Raw genomic sequence first — 19,211 nt, forward strand, 5'->3', positions numbered from 1 at the left:
AAATTTAATTAGCTAAAAGCTGGAAACACCCTAATTGGTACTTCCAAACAACAGAATACTAGTCAGCCTTCAGCTTTTAAAAACAATGAGGTAGAGGGGATGTAAAGGAAGTTCAGTGGTAGACTTCCTGCCTAGCCTGCCATGCAGGAGTCCTGGGTTCGATTCCCAGCCCATATGCCTTCCCGTTCCCCACCCTCTCCAAAAAATTCAACAAATGGTGCTACAATAACAGGATAGTCACATGGAAAAAGAATGTAATGTGACCCCCACCATACAGTATACAAAAAAAAAATGAGGTACAGAGAAGATAGGATTTAACAAATGACTGCTGAATCATATTGATATTTCTTTTGGTCTCCAGTGTCTTGGACCAGCTAGAGGAAAAATGAAAAATCATGGAACTGTAGCCCAAACCAAACTTTAAAATTTGCTCTATAACTACTTGTTAAAATGTACGTGGAAATTTATTGCTTTTTTGTACATATGTTACATTTCACAATTGAAAAAAACCTTAAAATAATTAAAAAGCAAAACCATAGGAATGCACAACACAGTGAACTTATTGTAAAGAATGGGCTATAGTTATTAACACAATTATAAAAATATGCTCTTATGAATTGTAACAAACATATTACACTAATGCAAGGTGTTAATAATAGGGTGGTATACGGGAACTAGGCTTTATGCATGATATTTTTATAAACCTACAACTTCTCGAATAAAAAATAATAACAATAAAATGCAAAACAAACAAAACAATGAGGTAGAACTGTGTGTGCTAATATGCAAAATTGCCTAAGACATTTAGCAAGGGACAAAAATAGCACTGAACACCATGGGTGGGTGCGTATATGTATGCCTAAGCTTGTAATAAATGGTCCTTTATGCACAGAAAACATTAGAAAGCTACACGAAGCACTGTTAACTGGGCTCATCTCTCAGGTGTAGAACTAGAAGAGAGAGCAGTAAGGAGAGAAACCTTACTTTTTTTCCCTCTTTCTACCCTTTTGTACTGCTATGTTTTTTATAGTGAAAAGTTGTTATATTATGGTGAACACCCTAATTCCCTGTACCTTGTTCTGCTAATGAGCTTCTAAATCGAAGCTCCACTGAAAACAATTTAGAAAACTAAAGTGACAAATTCATTTTATCAAAGATAAATCTGCCAGCATTACCTTTGGTGCCATACTTAGATAAGTGGACTCGCTGGAAGTTTTCAAAAAGGCAGAGGAAGGTAGTGGGGGAGCCGCGGTGAGGTCACTGAACAGTTCATCGTTTCTGATGCTCCTTGGGGAAAGGAAGCTGGCGCTGCTCTGACTGAGGCCTCCGAAGCCTGGTGTGTCCGCATCGTGGAGAGAGCCTTTCTGGTGGCACCTGTATCTTGTTTCAGGGCTCACTGGGACTTCTTCAAACACAGACTCCTCATCAGAGAGCTGCAGCTTCTCAAGCTCCTTATTGATTTTCTGCACATCTGCCACCGTGGTGCCAGTGGATAAGCGACTGTCGGGCTTTGTGTATTCAGCACAAAGACTGAGGATGGTTTCCAGACGCTGTCTCTCCTAGAACACAGGGAGGAGGGGAAGGTCAGCGAGTGTGTGACAATTCCAAATAGAAAGACTGAAGAGGCTGGGCCCATTGGCAATTTTATTGCACACACAAACCCACAGATGCTCAGCTGGTAATGATTTTCCATCATCTTTTATGGATGCATTTAAGGATCCAGATGAATCCCAAGCAAGCTAACCATGCTGACTTCTCCACAACTCAATTTTGGCTGTCCCCTTTATTTGTATATTCCAGTACTGACCGAGCACCTATCAGTACTCAGCCTTCCCTTGCGTATCAATTCTCCAGAAACTTCAAAATTTATTTTGATTTTTTTCTTATCTCAATTCTCTATCCAGCGTCTCTCTATAAACTGTCAACAATGTCTAGCTCTTTCATTATTCTAGACTTAACACTTGTGCTTAAAAAATTAATTCTCTAATTTCCTATAGAAATATTATTTTATTGTTAGAAATATAAAATACCATTTAAAGAATACTTTGATTTAAAAGGTACATCTGTGCCTCCATTTTTTTTTTCTTGCAAAACTTCAAAAATTTCAAAACACTTTTATGCTTGGTCACCCTGTAAAGGTCTCTTCCACTCTTCCAATAATTTGTCACATGATGAAGTAAAGTTAGAAAAAAGTAGGAATGTTGTCCTGAAATGAAGAGCATTTCACAGCTTGTCCAAATAGAAAGTCAACAGTGTAGCTCAAACTGAGATCATTAAACCTTTGCTAATTCATTTGGCTAGAAAATAAAATGAGAGTTCACTTAAAATATATATATATATATATATTAGGGCCTTGATGTGTAACCGACATTTCAGTGGCCTTCTCACACAAAACAGGTAGATATTTATGATTTTTAACTAGAAGTAAATGTATTGTGTTCTGCGTACAACAGAGGGATAGAATTTATCAAACTCTAGAAGAATTTATGAAGCCTAGAGGGTATTGTTTGGGGGAGGAGCCCCTCAACCCCTTCACTTCACCCTCCACATTAACTCCAGTGGCAAAGGAAAAACATGTTTTGATTACATCTATCATATCAAGAACAGTATTCAAAAGCACCCCAGAGAAAAACACTTTTCAAACTGCTTATTAGTAATAAAATAGAAAAAAAAAATAGTTAAGCAGCCTGGGCTGAGCTTTCAATTTCTACCCGCAGCTAATTTATAGAGACAAAATGCAGAGAGCAGTTAGTTCTTTATTGGTTGAATTAGTAGCAAATAGAAAAGTGAAATAGGAACAGACCAAAATATCTCCCTGGTTTCTCTTAAATAAATCAATTAAATGACAAGATAGATGTCATTCTCAGGTGCATTTGACGTATCTGCCGTTGTAAGTACCAACTCCCCCATCCCCCAGAATGCATTATATGCTCAAAAGGACTTTGAAGCTGGTTCCTATAAGCCCCCACCTCCCTTTCACTGCCTGAACTTCGGGGCTCCAGCTGCAGTTCCGTCCGCATGGCCTCTTCCCAGGGCAGGCACTCATAGCTGCACAACCTCATTCCAGGATCTTCTACACCCGTCCAGCCAGGACCGCGGGGCTTATTTATCTCCAGGGCTGCCACAGGCTGCCAAGCCCTACCCACCTCAGCTTTATGGGGTGGGATGGGGAAAGCGGCATGGCATTAATTGACTTATTTTAAACTTCCCAACAATCTAGAAAACCCTACAACGGCATATGAGAAAGACCATCTGCAGGGTCATATGTGAGAGACGGACCGGAACAAGGTGTTATATTTTACCTTCTCATCAGCATTTCTATTCCCGGCTAATCTCTAAAGAAAAATTCCTTTTCTGCAATTTGGGTTAAATTGAAGCATCTAAACTCAATCTTTACTAATGTTTACAGATTACGGTGTGCACACAGTTGCCTTGAAATTAATTACATTCAAGATTATCTAAAAGTTGTCGATTTCCATGTAAGAGGGCTCTAACAAACATTGCAGCCTTCACCAGCATGAAAGGCAATTTCTGCACAGCCCGGAATACATAGCAAAATTCCTCCCACGTCTCCTTCCTGAAATAGTTTCTGTTGCTGCCAGTACTGTTGCTTAATTCCACAGGGAATAAATGATCCCAGCTTAAAATGAATGCTATTTCAGACAGTGCAACGCAGTATTCAAAGGCTTGTGCACAGGAAGTTGGTTCTACTGGTATGTGTTTCTCTCTACTCTTATCACCTCATTCACAGCCAATCCATCCATTCCTGGATCACCACACACATGCAACACCACTGCCCACAAATCTAAAAGAAATCCAGGCTGTTGCTAAGACACACTGGTCCTATAACTGCATCAAAGAAAAATAAACGGATGATGAAAAGCACGTCAGAAGAAAGTCTGCAAGGCATTTCAGAAAGCACTAGAAGCAGCCTTTTAAGGAAAACCCTGAACGGAAACTACGCTCGTATGATAATTTCCTCTCCAATCCTATTCATTCTGGAGGCTTGTTCCTTCCCATTTCATCACCCTCATTAACCTAAAACCAAAGTGACCATTCCAGACGGAGACTCTTGAAGTCAGAGGACACCATTAATAATTATGCTGGAATACCAAGCAAAACGAGGATGGGCTCAGGCAAATGGTATACAGCCCCCTACCCAAAACTCAATTTCCTTTGAAGCTTTGCCTGGCAATCTACTGAGTGAGTTGGCTGCCCTCTTTGAAAGTTCTCTTTGGGATCTCCAAATCTTTCACATCTTTACAAACCAGCAATCTACTGTTCACTCTGTTGAAAAGCCACTAGTTCAAAGCAACCATTCAAAGTGGTCCAAAATATTGGTGCTGAGGGTTTGTAAAGTAGATTACTTTGAATCAAATGACTTTGAATATATTTTCATATTCCCCATTTTCCCCTTTCCTCCATCCCCATACCCTACATATATCAAAAGAAGCTTTGAAGGGAACACAAGATCTTAAAATATACCTAAAGAGAATGGTGTGCAGTTTTTTCCCTCAGCGGCTTAAAGAAAAAAAAGTTGTAGGCTAGGTATATGTTTCTGACCTCAGCACTTTCTTGCATTTTAAGACAAATGTATTTTTGCAGCTTCACAGCCCTCAGAGAGGGACCCCATTTTTCTCCAAAATCTACATGTTCCTCTAATAACCCAGTGTCAGCCAGGCTAGGCCACAGAGGTATACATATAACTGCACCAATAAAAAAAATTATACAGAAAGCCGATTGCTGATACTTAAATACAGGGGTTTCTTTGTTAAAATCCTTTTGTTATAAATGAATATGCAGGGTCATTCATTACATAAAATAAAAAAACCTTTAACGGCTAGAAATGCTTTAGGTAAAAGTTTTTTTTAAGAGAACATGTTGTAACTGAAAAGCATGACTCTACTACTCTCTTCTGTTTACGTGGGGGATTCAATGTCTCTGTAACCTTCAGCTCAACAAAGATCTACTAAGTTGCTAAATGCTAAAGGATATACAGATGGTAAAAAAAGATAGCCTAATATCCTCAAATCTTTTATAGGAGGTACAAATACATCATCAATTACAGAAAAAATGGTAATAGAGGCTTGTGGAAAACCTGTGGGTTCACATATGGTGAAGCAATATATTAAAATTATACACACACAAAAAAAACAAAATTCAATTGAATCCTCAAGAACAAACATCAAATTTGTGAGAAAGGACCTTTCTGTAAAGGAATAACCAAAGCAAAAGCATAGATTATAGAATACCAAGGCATGCTCACAGATCAACAACTATTATGCAGCCAGAGAGATGGGGCGAGTGGGATGAGGTCTCTGCATAGAAATGGGCCAGCCTTCTTCCCCTCTATAGCAGGGCTCAAGGGATCCTAACAGCTCAGATAAACTTTTGGAATAAAGTCCTAAGGTGCATTAGTGACCATCAAGGGCCTTGGTCTAAAAGTAGATGGCCGACCGAGATGGGGTGGAGCTGAGAGAAGAAAAGCAGAATTTCCAAGAGTTTGTGAACAGATTCTGATGTCTCAGGCAGGAGTATCAGAAACAAAAATAGAAGTGTCTAAAAATCTTTTATGAGTGTTTTTTTTTTAATTAGTTGGTTTATAGTCATGTAAAAAATACAGAATTCCATGTTCCATGCAATGATTAACACCTTGCATCAGTGTGGTACATTTGCTACAACTGATGACAGCCCATAGTTATAATTGAATGATTAATGATAGCCCATAGTTGGTCTATTTGTTTTTACAGATAACCCCTTTGGGGTAGTAACTGGGCTATTAAGATTGGCTCTTCTCCTCTTTCTGGGCACAGGGTAAGACGACACTTTTCTGCCCATCCGCAGATTAGAAATGGCCACCAGGTTTGCGCTGGCCAACGGAATGCGAGAAGCCCTGACTGTCCCTTCTGCATGACCGGCCAGCATATGACTTATCACACACCCAGCTTGGCATGGCAGTGACGCTCCAGATGGTGCTGGCTGCATCAGCCTAGATCCTTGAGCAAGGAAATGTGGAACAGAGGCCTCCTTCAGCCTACGCCAGCCAGACTGTGTCAGGGAGAAATAGGCCTATGCTGTTTGAAATCTCTGAGAGAGTGCTTTTTCTTTTTTCCCTCAGAAGCCCTTCTAAAGTCCAGACAGGTGACTGACTCCAAACTTGGAGATGAGGGACTCGGGGATCCTATTAATGGAAGCTCACCCAAATACGGCCTTAGTATTATTTAGGGGTTTTGTTGTTATTGTTTGGTTTTACAAATTCTTTTCATGAAAGTCAAATTGATCTCTAAGAATACTCTTTTTTATGGACGAGCTGGGGAATCTACCTTCAGGCTTATGTTAGTGAAGTTAACATAAAGATCTAAAAATCTTTTATGAGCATCTATTTATTTTCTTTTTATTCTGCCACCCTTAGTTTCAACAGCATATGCATATGTGCCCCTACTGGTGGGGCTGAACTGGAAAGAGGCAGGACTGACTAAAGAAAGAGTAATATATTTGTTGTGGGGGCAAATGTAAGTTTTTTGGAGAGAAGTTAATAAGCTGACAGCTACTAATTGATCAATGAACATTTTTAAATGCAGATGACTGTTGAGACTTTGTGTTATAATACACCTATTCTCCCTCCATGATTAATGGAGGATTACTGGGAGAATACTTAGGGGAGCATAAACATATGCAATTAACCAGCAACATAAAACACTCATTGATCTTTAGGATGCACTAAAATATACTGCCTAAGATCAAGGCCACCCTGCTTAAGTCCTCAAACTTCCCTTCTTTATCTGTCCAGGCCTCCTTTTTCAATGTATCCTAGTGACGTGGAGCATGAGCTCAGGAGTCACACTGCTTGGCTTGCAGCGGGGTGTGTTCACTACCTGTGTAGCCTTGAAAGTCTCTTTGCTTCTCTGTGTCTCAGTTACTGTATATGTAAATGAGGCAATACTATGGTGGCCACTTCACAGGATTGTTGTGAGGCTTAAATAAGTTAATATATTCAAGCACTTAGAATGGTACCTGAGACACAATAAATAGAATTAAGCTTTAGCTCAGTTATCTATGGAGAGCTCTTCAGTCTTCTCAAGGGGAAGTCCTCTGGCTCGCAACACTATACCCGGATATCCTCCCACGGGCCTTGTAGCTTTGTTCTAACAATGATCCCTTCTTCCACACCCTTACTGCCGCCCTGTCCACTCTTTTTCCTTCAGTCTTAAAAGATACTCAACAGTCCTCATCCACCCCCCACCCCCCACAAAAATAAATAATAAATGATCTTTATTCCATCACCCAGTAGATCCACCCTTCTTCCCTGCTCTCTTTCCCAGCTCAGCCACCACCACCCCCATGTCAAAGCAGCTGCCGATATTTGACATTTCACTCTCACTCATTCTGGGCCTCTTGCAGTGTATACCAGACTTCATGCAGATTGGACCCCCATTGAGAAAAAACACCTCACACCTTTCCAGGAAAAATAGGAGTAAAGTGACTGGAAATAGGCTTTCAAACAAAGATACCAGGACTCTTCAAAAGGAAGCTCAGTGCCTCTCTTGTAATCTTATGTTTTAACAATTTGTGAAGTAAATTGACTCCCCCCTCCCACAGATGCTTGGTCTTTAAGAGCAGAACCTCTGTCTCCTTTGATTAAGTAGAAAGAACAGAGATTTAGATTGGATGTTCTGCAAGGTAGCAGATCTATAACAGGTAATTGTTTTCCAAATTCAACCTTTCAAGCCCATATTGCCTAGTCTGTAAAACACGATGATAAGATTAGCATCCAGCTCAGGGATCTTGGAAGAATTCAATAAGGGAATGTATGGGAGAGCATTTAATATACTATATAATAGATATGTTATGTCAAAATTCTGTCTTGTCTTTAAAAATAAAAAAGTTGTTACAATCTCAGAGTCAGGTATATAGACTTAGCAATTTTGAGTGTGAAACATCAATTTTTTTTTCCAAATCAAACTTCTTCAACTGGACATTTTCATGTCCAACAGAATTATTTCCTCCCCCCACTCCCCTGAAAGTCAATTAGACTTCAAGAGACCAAAGCTCTTGACTGTTCTAACTTAAAAATTATTCTCACTGACTTCCACCTTAGCAAGATGAAGTAGATATACTTTTTCCTATTCCCCCCCACTGAGTATAATTAAAAACCCTGAACACTACATAGAAAACAAACTTATGAAGATTCTGAAACATAGAGAGAGGAAAGCAGATTAGACAGGGACTGAAGGTTCCCAGGAACAAGTCGTAGTAAGCTCCCTGGTATTTCTTCTGGCCTGGTATAGCCCAGACTTGGAGCTATTCTGATAAACCTGAAATGCCAATGGGCACTGACAAAAAGTCCCCCCCAAATCCTGCCCCCTTTACTAAAGAGCCAGGAAAGTGGCAGCCTAGAAAGATAAATTTTTGACACTAACTGCTCTATTGCAGGCAAACACCATGGAATAAACAGTGGAACCGTCCACATTCTCAACAACAAAGGCTCACTGGGGAGCCTAGACTTCTACCCTCACCAGTCTATAACAAAAAAACCCCAACTCTCCTCATGGCCCTCTCGAGGTGTCAGAGAAGACTGATTTGTGAGTGGGAATTTCATCCCCACTGGGTAATAACCAAGTGGGGACAGGATGCAACACAAACACAAAAATCAATTGTATTTCCATATTTAGCGATGAACACACGGACACCAAACTTAATACAACACTACTTAAAATTGCTCAAAAAATGAAATAACCAGGTGTAAATCTAACAAAACATGTACAGGACTTGTATGCTAAAAACTACACAATGCCAATTAAAAAAATCAAAGAAGATCAAAATAAATGGAGGACCATGCCATATTCATGGACTGAAAGACTTAATAAAATATGTCATTTCTCCATGAACTGATATACAGATTTAACATAATTCTATTAAAATCCCTGTGCTGGTTTGAAGTTATATGTACCCCAGAAAAGCCATGTCCTTTAATCCTCATCCAATATTTCTGGGTGGGATCTTTCTGATTGTTTCCATGGAGATGTGACCCACCCAATTGTGGGTGGTAACTTTTGATTAGACGGTTTCCATGGACATGTGTTTCCATCCATTCAAGGTGGGGTTGCTTACTGGAGTCCTTTAAAAGGGAACCATTTTGGAAAAAGCTACAGAGCCACCAGAACCAAGAGTCACAGAATGGACAGAACCCTGGGGAAGCCATTGAGAGAAAGCTAGCAGATGTTGCCACATGGCTTTCCAGTTAAGAGAGAAACCCCAAACATTATCAGCCTCCTTGAACCAAGGTATCTTTCTCTGGGTGCCTTAGTTTGGACATTTTTATGGCCTTTTTGCCTTAATTTGGACATTTTCATGGCCTTAGAGCTGTAAACTTGCAACTTAACAAGTTTCCCTTTATAAAGCCATTCTGTTTTAGGTATATTGCATTCCAGCCAATTTTACAAACTAAAACAATTACAGAAGATATAAAGAAGAAAATTCTAAAATTTATATGGGAAGGCAGAGAAACTAAAATAGCTAAAACAATTTTGAAAAGGAACAAAGTAGGGGGAATCAATCTACCTAGTTTCAAGACTTAGGTATATATTTAAAATAATGAGGATGGTAGGGTATTGGCAAAACACCATAGAATAGAGAATCCTGACACACAGCTACACAAATATGCCCAAATGATTTTTGAAAAAAACTACAAAAGCAATTCAATGGAAGAAGGGCAGTCTTTTCTACAAATGGTGCTAGAGCAACTGAATATTCATAAGCCAAAAAAAAAAAAAGAATATTGATCTAACTCTCATGTCCTATACAAAAATTAACATAAAATGTAAAATGAGCCACAGACTTAAATGTAAAACATAAAACTTTAGGAAAAAAAACAACCGAAAATCTTCAGGATCAGGACAGGGCCAGGAGTTCTTACCCTTGACACCAAAAGCATAATCTACAACAGAAAAAAATGATAAATTGGACTTCACTAAAAATGAAAACTTTTCCTTTGCAAAAGACCTTGTGAATAGGATGAAAAAGCAAACTGCAGACTGGGAGAAAGCCACAGATCTGACAAAAGACTAATATATATATACTTACACACACACACACATCTAATATGTACATATGCAATACATAAAGAATTCTTAAAACCAATGAAAAGTTTTAAAAAATTAGAAAATGGGCAAAATATGTGAACAACATTTCAGTGAAAAGGATATACAGATGGTAAATAAACACATGAAAAGATGTTCAACATCATTAGTATATGGGAAATGTGAATTAAAACCATAATAAGATATTGCTACACATGTACCAGAAAGGCCAAGAAAAAAAAATGACAATACCAAATGCTGGGGAGGATACAGCAAAACTGAATCACTCATACATTGCTGGTGGGAAGGGAAAATGTATAGCCACTGTGGAAACCAGTTTGGCAAAAAACTGAAAAGCGACTATATACCACCCAGCAACTGCACTCTGGGAATTTATTTCATTTATCCCAGAGAAATGAAAACTTCCAGTTACAGAAAAATCTGTATGTGAATGTCCACAGCAGCTTTAACTCTAATAGGCCAACACTGGAAAGTATCCAGGCATCCTTCAACAGCGAATGGTTAAACAAACCACGGTACATCCAGACCGCAGATGCAATAAAAAGGAACTATTGATACATGCAACAACCTCAGTGAATCTCCAGAGAATTAAACTGAATGCAAAAGCCAATTTCAACAGGGTACATATTGTATAATCCCATTTATATAACCTTCAGGAAATGACAAAATTAGAGAAAGGGATTAATAGTTTCCATGGGGTGGGGAAAGGGTTGGGACAGGGGGGCAGTGGGTATGGCTATAAAGGGACTGCATGAGGGATCCTTGTAGTGATATAACTGTTCTGTTTCTTAACTGTATCAATCTCAATATCCTGGTTGTGATATTGTATTAGTTTTGTAAGATGTCATCACCAGAGGAAACTGGGTAAAGAGTACAAGGGATCTCTATTATTTTTTTATAGCACATATAATCTCAAAATTAAAAATTTAATTCAAAAAAAGCCATCTAATATGTTTTAACCTGCACACTAGAAGTCTGCATCAGAATTCTCCCATTGAAAGTACAATTTGTTACTACAAATGTGTTTCAGTTGTAACACTGTTTTGGATTTATCTTCTAAAATATCAATCTCAAACTTAAAAAATATATATTCACCATAGCTAATATTCCCATCAGCTTTTCTAGAATTGGGAAAGAAAAATTCATAGGATAAAAACTAGCCAGTACAAGTGAAATCATAATTCTCCATTAAGTTTTTTAGCAACATCCACATTTTTTTGCAGAATTTATCAAATTAGGTTTTAATAAGGTTCTGTTATGTAATTTTCTCTTATTAAATCACTGATAGTATTATTAATGCCAAAAAGAATGTATAATTCACTTAAAAGTTGCACATCATTTTATTAAAAGATTTGTAAATATCAGAAAATATTTCATGAGATGATCTTTCAACTAACTAAAAGTGTCAAAATGACTCAAATTTTCCTTCTTTCCATATATACTCAGTATGGAAACCTCATATTGAGTGTGTCTTAGTGGCCTACTTTCATACATCGGGAAAATTGTACTTGTGGGCAACAGTGTCATTAATTGTCATAAAGAGTCTCTTTTTTCTTTTTAAATTCTGAATCATTTTTCTGCATACAACAGAAAATGTATGCTATAGTAATGAAAACAGACAAATAAACCTAGAGAATGAAAGTCATCCCAGAGATAATACTGTTTGGTGCATATATAAAGTTATTGTTATTGTTGCTAAAAAAAAAAAAAAACATAGGCAGCACAGTTGCTAAGCCTATTATTTGATGAGAAATAAACATAGCTCAATAAATAGTCTGCAAACAGTGTGCATTTAGTTTAGCAATACCAAGGAATGTGAAGATAAATACTGGGAACCACATTTACTATCAAAACTCAATAGTCTCCTTGTTGCCCTGATTCCATCTACTTTAGTACTGATAAACTATGATCTCAATTTCATCTAGTTTGTATATAATTTCTATGAATTTTATTTATAAGCCTCATTTCTTAATAACACATGTCCATGTACTGATTTCATCATTCAAAAAAAGAATAAGACTTCCATGCCTGACATGGTGGCATACTGGGCTCTGCATGAAATGTATTACCTTCTACCTTTCAGCATTTGGCTGGAGAATCTTCAGACCACACTCCCCTCAAATTCTGAGTAGGATTTTTAAATGTGGGGCACCATCAAGAGGCAATAGCTTGTACTGCCACTATCGCAAGAACCTGCGGTTGCTCTCAAGTAGAGAGGACTATGCATAGCAGCTGCCGTAGTTGCAATATAGGATTGTATTGAGACAGGCTCTGTGTTGGATTATTAGATCAAAAATTAGATTATTGCTAAATGCCATTCCCCTTCTGTTCATCTATTTCTCCAATTGATGGAAAGAAAAAAGGTGACAACAGTTTTTACTTTCAGCTGGGGACAGGGAGCAATCCTGATTTGCTAACAACGAACCCCTTCAATATTTACAAAACATCTACATAAATGCCAGCAATTTGCAGGTTAAGAAAGAGAAAAAATTCTTGCTTTGTTCTCTAATGAGTCAAGGTGATCTGACCTTGGATGACATTCTTCTTTATATTACCCACTAGTTAGATCTACTCTTCTTTTATTAGAAACTGAGGAAGGCTGCTTACTTAGAGAATTGATCATTTATTTAGGCAGTAGATAACAGTGTCAATCTAATCCTGTGCTGGCCAATATACTAATGTAATTAACTTCACCTTTTTTTAAACATGAGTATCAGAAAATTTAAAATTATCTGTGTGGCTCACATTTGTGGCTTGCATTATATTTTGGAGCTAGATTCTATAAACCATCTAATAGCAAGGCAATGAAGTGAGAGAAGGCAGAGAATTATTTTCAACACTAGAGCTAAGAAAAGCAAGGCTCCTCAGAAACAAATCAGTGTAAAGCTTGGGTACAATCTGAAGATTAAATCAGTTAATGTAACAATGGCCAGTCTAACTCAGAATATAGGAAGAGATAACATCATTTCCAAATATCCCTTTTAAAATTCTGAACCACCAGGTTTTGATTCTGTGAATAAACCCAACCTCTTACCCCAACTTATAATTCAACTGGCTCACTTCCCATTAGTGCAGCTATTTTCTTTTTTAAATTAAAGGTATAGTCAGGATTGGTACGAGGAAAGCCACATAACGAAGGAGATTCCTTTCAAGTCGGACTAGAAAACAAAAGTTTTCAATACTTAACACTTGTCTGTACATTTCAAAGACGTCTTTCTTCAGAAAAATTGACTAATATGATGGCTAAACAACAACAGACATTCTCTTAACATTATCCAATTTGCTCGCAACCATAAAACAACAGTAACAGTAAGGCTCAGCACAGCCAAAAAAGTCTGATACCTGTGCTGTTTTTTGGGGTTGGGAGTCACTAGGAAATGGTGGCAGCAAGAAGCAGGTAGAGAAGGAAAATACTTCTCCAGCTGAAGTGACTTTCATCTGATAATGCTTGCTAGTCTTTGGTTCCAAACATTTTCTTTTAATAACTAAACGAATAATACCAACTGTTCATGCCCCAGTTTTTAAAAACAGCTTCTTGCCACCTTTAGGACATTGGAAAACAATATCTTATCAATTTCCTTTATGAAGTATCAACTCCTTAAACAAGTATACTCAATTATTCTTCCACTTAATTATAGAAATAATAGATCTCTTTGCTTTAGAGACTGTGGGACCCACAATGAGCCTGAAAAGCACCAGTTCTTACAAAGGGTGCTACAAACTTTTCCAAGTAAAGAAAAATAATTCATAGTCACCATTTTGAATTGAAAAAAAATGGAGGGGCATTTCCCTCTCCCTGAAAACAAAATAACGCATTTATGCTGAGATATTCTAATCATTTTGTATAGTTCCAGGTGATAGAACTAGAGGCAAAACTTAAACTTGAGATGTCTGAGAACTAGGGGTGCAGCCTGAAACCACAGAATAAAGCAAGCCAGAATGAATGTCATGAATGGATATCAAAAACATTCATTTACTCTTTCCAAAATCATGTTCCTATATTCCAGTCATCTGGTTAGGAACTGGATACACTTGGCAAGCAGGACAGACCTAGATCCAAGCTCTTGCATCTTAAAATTCTTTAATTGTAAAGGACTTTCAGAGGAGCAATAAAAGCAAAAAACCTTCTGAACAGCAGGGAGTTGCTGACTCAGACATTTCACCTAACCAAACAATAACTGCTATGGAAAGTATTAATATGTGCCCAGAAAGAAAGCCAGCCTTATCTTTAGGGAATGCATAATGGTAGAGTATGCTATAAAAGAAAAATTCAGAAAACCATGGCGCCTCCCAAGAGCTGGCATCACGTTACAACACATTTAAGAAACGAGCATCAAGCACAGCCCCGCAGTTATCAGTGGTGACAATGCTGTTTACCCAGGCACCGCAGATAACTGTTATGGCCAGAAAGAAAACACTGGATCACAAGCAATCTGTGTAAACCCAGTGGTGCCCTGCAATAGTACATAGATGTTTTTCAGTAAGGTAGACAAAAGAATGCTCTTAACAGCATCGGAGTTTGCTTTAAATTTTCCAAATCACTCTCTTGTTTTAAAATAACTGTAGCTGTTCTGGACCAAAAGATGCACTAGATGGCCAAGATACATCTGCATTACTAGGAGGGAGGCAAGTGTCAAATGAGATGAATAAAGATTATCCTGTCTACTTTACAATGATTTCTTTACCTTCTAGAACATCTTATTTGCAAATGGTTCACATCCCAGACCTCGAGAGAGCCCTAATCCTTTAACATTCCCTACTTGGAGCAAAGCTCAGAATTAGGGAGTTAAAATGACCCCTGACCTGCACAAATGGATGCCACAAGGTCTGTGAACTGAAGTGCAACACTTCTTTCACATGGGCCTCCCCTGTAGCTGCCACTTGGTTTAGAACATTTTTACACAAGGCTTGACATCTGGATTCAAAAATCATAAAAAAAAAAATACAATATGGCTGGCATCATGACAAAAGCAAGAATTGGCAGTTGAGAGCAAAACAGAAGTAAGAAAAAAAAAAACAAATAGCACAGCAGCTGGAGTTCATTTCACATAGACGCAAAGTGGATTATAATACCTCATTTAATAGGTCCTGGGAGGTTCATAATTATGGTTCAATCTTTAATACTCAACATAACTATCTTGAGTTTTCAAATAAAGATTGAACAAGTAAAAAAAAAAGATGAAACACTGGTGTAATCATAGCTATGTATAATACTACAGAATTATGCTTATGAACCAGCTTTATTCTGCTTGATTACCTCATTAACAAGTTCAATAAATCTTTGGCATCTATTTATTCCATATTTGTATAAGAGTTTTGCTTACTTTTTGAAATTTATGCTTTGACAGTGTGGAACTTCCACTGAAATGTGTAAGTGGACAACTGGTTTGCAAAGCCAGTTAAACTGCATTGCCCAGGAATCATGGGTTACAGACTGGAAGCCAACGCACATCTTATCTTGGCTTTCAGAGTAAATTCTAAATGGCAGTAGAACTTTACCTTCGCTGACTCCCTATTTCGCTGCAGTTTTAGTGTCCCTGACACTGTGTTTTTGTTTCTGTTTCTGATTCCTTGCTAAGCTTGACATAGGTTTTGGTTTACACATAACTGGTAGTTATTCCCCATTGGTGGCAGCAGTGATTGAAAATCTGGTTTTACGGTCTGACCATTTGGCCATCTATGTCGGGTAGATTTGGGATCTGGTCTTAGTCAGCTGAGAGATGACAGCAGCTTTATCTGTTGCTTCTTTTATTTGTTGTTTGTCTGCTTGCCTTTTGAGGGCTAAAACCAAGAAAATATTTTGTGCCCAAATGGAAAGGTGACCAGTCTTTTGAACTCTGGAAAAATGAGATTTTTTTTGCTCCAGTATTTACTTTTGACCTGTAAATGAAATTGTAAAACTTTTGCTGCAAACTCTTTCTGTGATGTGTCTCTGTACCTGAGAATAAAATCACTGAAGAGGAAATCCAAATAAAGCAGCTCTGTTCTGATTGGTTTATAGAAGCTAATATGAACTCAAATCCAACATTCTCAGAATTCCAAGAAAATAAAGTGAAATTCTAATATTTTAAATGTGCTTATCTCTTGAGAAAAAGCCCTTTTTCACCAAAATCACAAAGTGATTCCTCATATAAATCACGTATTTAATAATTCGGTTTCGAAAACAGCTATATGCCTTCTTAAATAAGATCTGCATTTCTTTTATCATGAAGAGACCAGTTTATCTGAACTTCTTAAATCTCTTGCATTAGTTTGTTGATAAGATAAGATTACTTTCATTTAATGTTTAAGATTGAGAATAATTGAACAACAATTGTGACAAACTTTTTTATATCAACAGTAATTATGATCTATGATGTGTCAGCTTAAGTTAAGTACTTTGTCTTAAGGCGTCTGTTTCAGAATGTGAAAGGACATTGAACAATGAAAGTTGAAGGAAATTGTAGATGTGCAGAAAGGGAATTTCATTTGCTTTGGTTTATACTATCTATAGCCTATTAATTAATAATAAATTCTTAAAAATTTGGCAAGTTTATACAAATTTGTTGGGTTTATTCATAAAATATATTTTTTAAATGGTACATGACAAATGACCTATTAATGAAAAACTATGAAGTTCTCTCTCTATTGAATGACAGATTGATCTAGCAGAAATCATTCTATGTTTACAAAAGATAGTAAAAGTTTCTTCTGCTTTGTAATCTGTCCAGAGAGCAGAGATTCAGTATGAGTAAGTTTTTTCTTTGTTTTAACCAGGATATATCCTTGAATATTTAAAAGAACTAAAAAAGTTCCTCATTTCTGAATGATTTAAGATTTCTTATTCATTATAAAATATTCTCTTGACGCTTTGATTATTAGGTAGCCAAACTGCAAGTATTCATTGTACTCAGGCATCCACCATCCTATATTATTCAAGTAATCAAATCTCCTCTGATGGAAAAATACAATGATTTATTCTCATGTGTGGGACTCTCAAGGGATGCTTCCACTCAAGGGATGCTCTCACAATAAGCATAAATTAATCTAAGCAGAAAAAGACAATCCAATAAATTTTGTGAGTAGCATAATTGGGAGTCACTACGTACACTAAGAAACACAGCTGAGAGGAGCAAGGTATGTGGGTGCGAACAGGGTAGAGGGAACGTTGAGTAGCACTGAGGTAACTCTCCAACTTTCCAGACAATGTGCTAGACAGAAAAATTCACTGCCTAATTGCTGATGAGTCATGATTTCACTGACCACATATATCATAGCCACATACATGCACTCTGATCCTATAAATAATACACATCAGTGTTTCCTAACAGTCTTAAAAGAAAAGCTTGTAAGACGTATAGAAATTCAGTAAAATTCACAACTACCTTTGTTAGGTTTCTCAAGAATCTATACTTGTAAGAAGTCTGTAGAATGACTAAATCTGACACACTGGACACACGTAGGCCTTCCAAAAACCCATGTGTGACTAACAGTATTGATGTGGGAAGAAGGAGGAGAGCAGGAGGCAATCTAGGAAGAGACTAAGGACAGAAGTGGTTGGCACGCAAGGAAATTCTACACCCGCCACATTTATTCCTGGAGCATGTCTCCTAGACTGCCCTGTAGAAGCTGTTCAACGAAACAATGAGGTCATGTTAGCTGAAGAAGATTACCAAACGCTCCATCTCCTGCTCCCTGAGTCTTTCCTCTCTCTGTCGCCGGTGATAATCCATCAGGTCATCGCGTCCAGAAATGGAGCTAATGCTGCTTTTTCGCTCCCGAAGAATAGGCTGGGGAGTTCCTGACGACTGTCTGAGGCTTTCCAGATCAGAATCATCAAACTCTACAGATCCACAAGAGAAGTTCCTCCTGCCTGCAAATACTCTGTCCGGGTCACCAGGAAGAAAGGAATGATTTGGGCTTGTCCCTGAGTATGGCACCCTGTCAAAGTCATCAGAGGCACAGGAGAACGTGGAGGCCAGAAGCATCTTCCGAGCCACTCGAGGACTGGCAGGGACGCTGAGGGTGGAACTCACATACGGACTGCCCTCAGATGCAGAGGTTTTATAGAGTAAAGCCCCAGAGCTCAAAGAAGAGAAATTAAGATAATTGTCATTGTCTATCATGCTATGAGGTAGATCCTTTTCCCCCGGTTTCGTTCGTCTTGTATTGCCCAGAGAGTTTCTTGGAGGCAAACTGAGAGGCATCAGCTGGTTCTCAGTGGCTTTGTACAGCCTGGGAAGTGATCGGCTATAGGTCCCCATGTGACTCAGGCTACTGCTGCCCGAATACTTCCTGGTTCTGAAACTGGTGTTCTCAGGCGTCAGCTCCTTGTGTCTGGCTAATTTGGGCTGAAGGGTCAGGTTGTCCTGAATGTTCATTTTCCTGGCTTGCTTTGGGCTTGAAGGCATGCTTGCTGCTCCTGAGCTGCTGATGGGAGAGGGGACGGCATCACTCAGGGAGCTCCCGTTCCACATGGCCAAGAGGGAGCCAGAGGCCTTTCGGCCTTCCACCCCTCCAAGAAAGTAAACATTGTCATGGGATTTATTCCTTGAGCTGTATTTGGAGTAGGGAGGCTTCTCTGAGAGCCTCAAGGACCTTTCACTGTCCCTGCCAGTATAATGTTCAAAGTCCGCTCTCCCAAGTGGATATCCACCAACAGAGGGCGAAGCGCTGAGTAAAGGAGTGGGAGGTTTCATGGAAATATTTTTTTCAGTTCCATCACAAGAGAGCTGCTTGTTTCCCTGGACTTTACCCAAGCAGGGACTACTTCTGACACTGGTTCCCAAAGGAGAAGGGCTCCTCTTAGCAGGCACTGGTTGTGAGAGGGTTAAATAGGAACCAGAATAGTCTCCATTGGCTTTAAATCTCAGACTAGAAGAATATTTCTTCTGGCTTACACTCTCCATCATGTCTTGGGGGTCGTTCTCAAGGGAATTTACCACAAAGCCTTCCTCTAGGCTACCATTTTGTAAATCTAACTGCTTCTGCTTGTGGCTGGGCTCTGCCATAATCTTGTTGAAATCTGTAAAAGAAAAACAGAAAAACTTTTACTCAACAAAAAAGATTTTTATAAAGCAACCACTTGTCAGCAGTAAAACTGCACTGCAAATTAAAGAATAAAAAAGTGCT

General features: G+C 38.4%; 1 protein-coding gene across 11 annotated transcripts in view; it reads right to left on the reverse strand.

Moving 5' to 3' along the window:
- Positions 1-19,211, reverse strand: part of PHLDB2 (pleckstrin homology like domain family B member 2) — a 111,362-nt gene that overhangs the window by 68,224 nt on the left and 23,927 nt on the right. For all 11 annotated transcript variants that reach the window (XM_077118428.1, XM_077118432.1, XM_077118430.1 and 8 more), the window contains exons 2-3: positions 17,753-19,104; positions 1,176-1,559 (exon numbers count right to left, since the gene is read on the reverse strand). In XM_077118428.1, coding sequence (XP_076974543.1) covers positions 1,176-1,559; positions 17,753-19,104 — 1,736 coding nt within the window. The remainder of the gene's footprint in view (positions 1-1,175; positions 1,560-17,752; positions 19,105-19,211) is intronic.

Source organism: Tamandua tetradactyla, chromosome 10 (genome assembly GCF_023851605.1).
Source record: "Tamandua tetradactyla isolate mTamTet1 chromosome 10, mTamTet1.pri, whole genome shotgun sequence".
Lineage (NCBI taxonomy): Eukaryota > Metazoa > Chordata > Mammalia > Pilosa > Myrmecophagidae > Tamandua > Tamandua tetradactyla.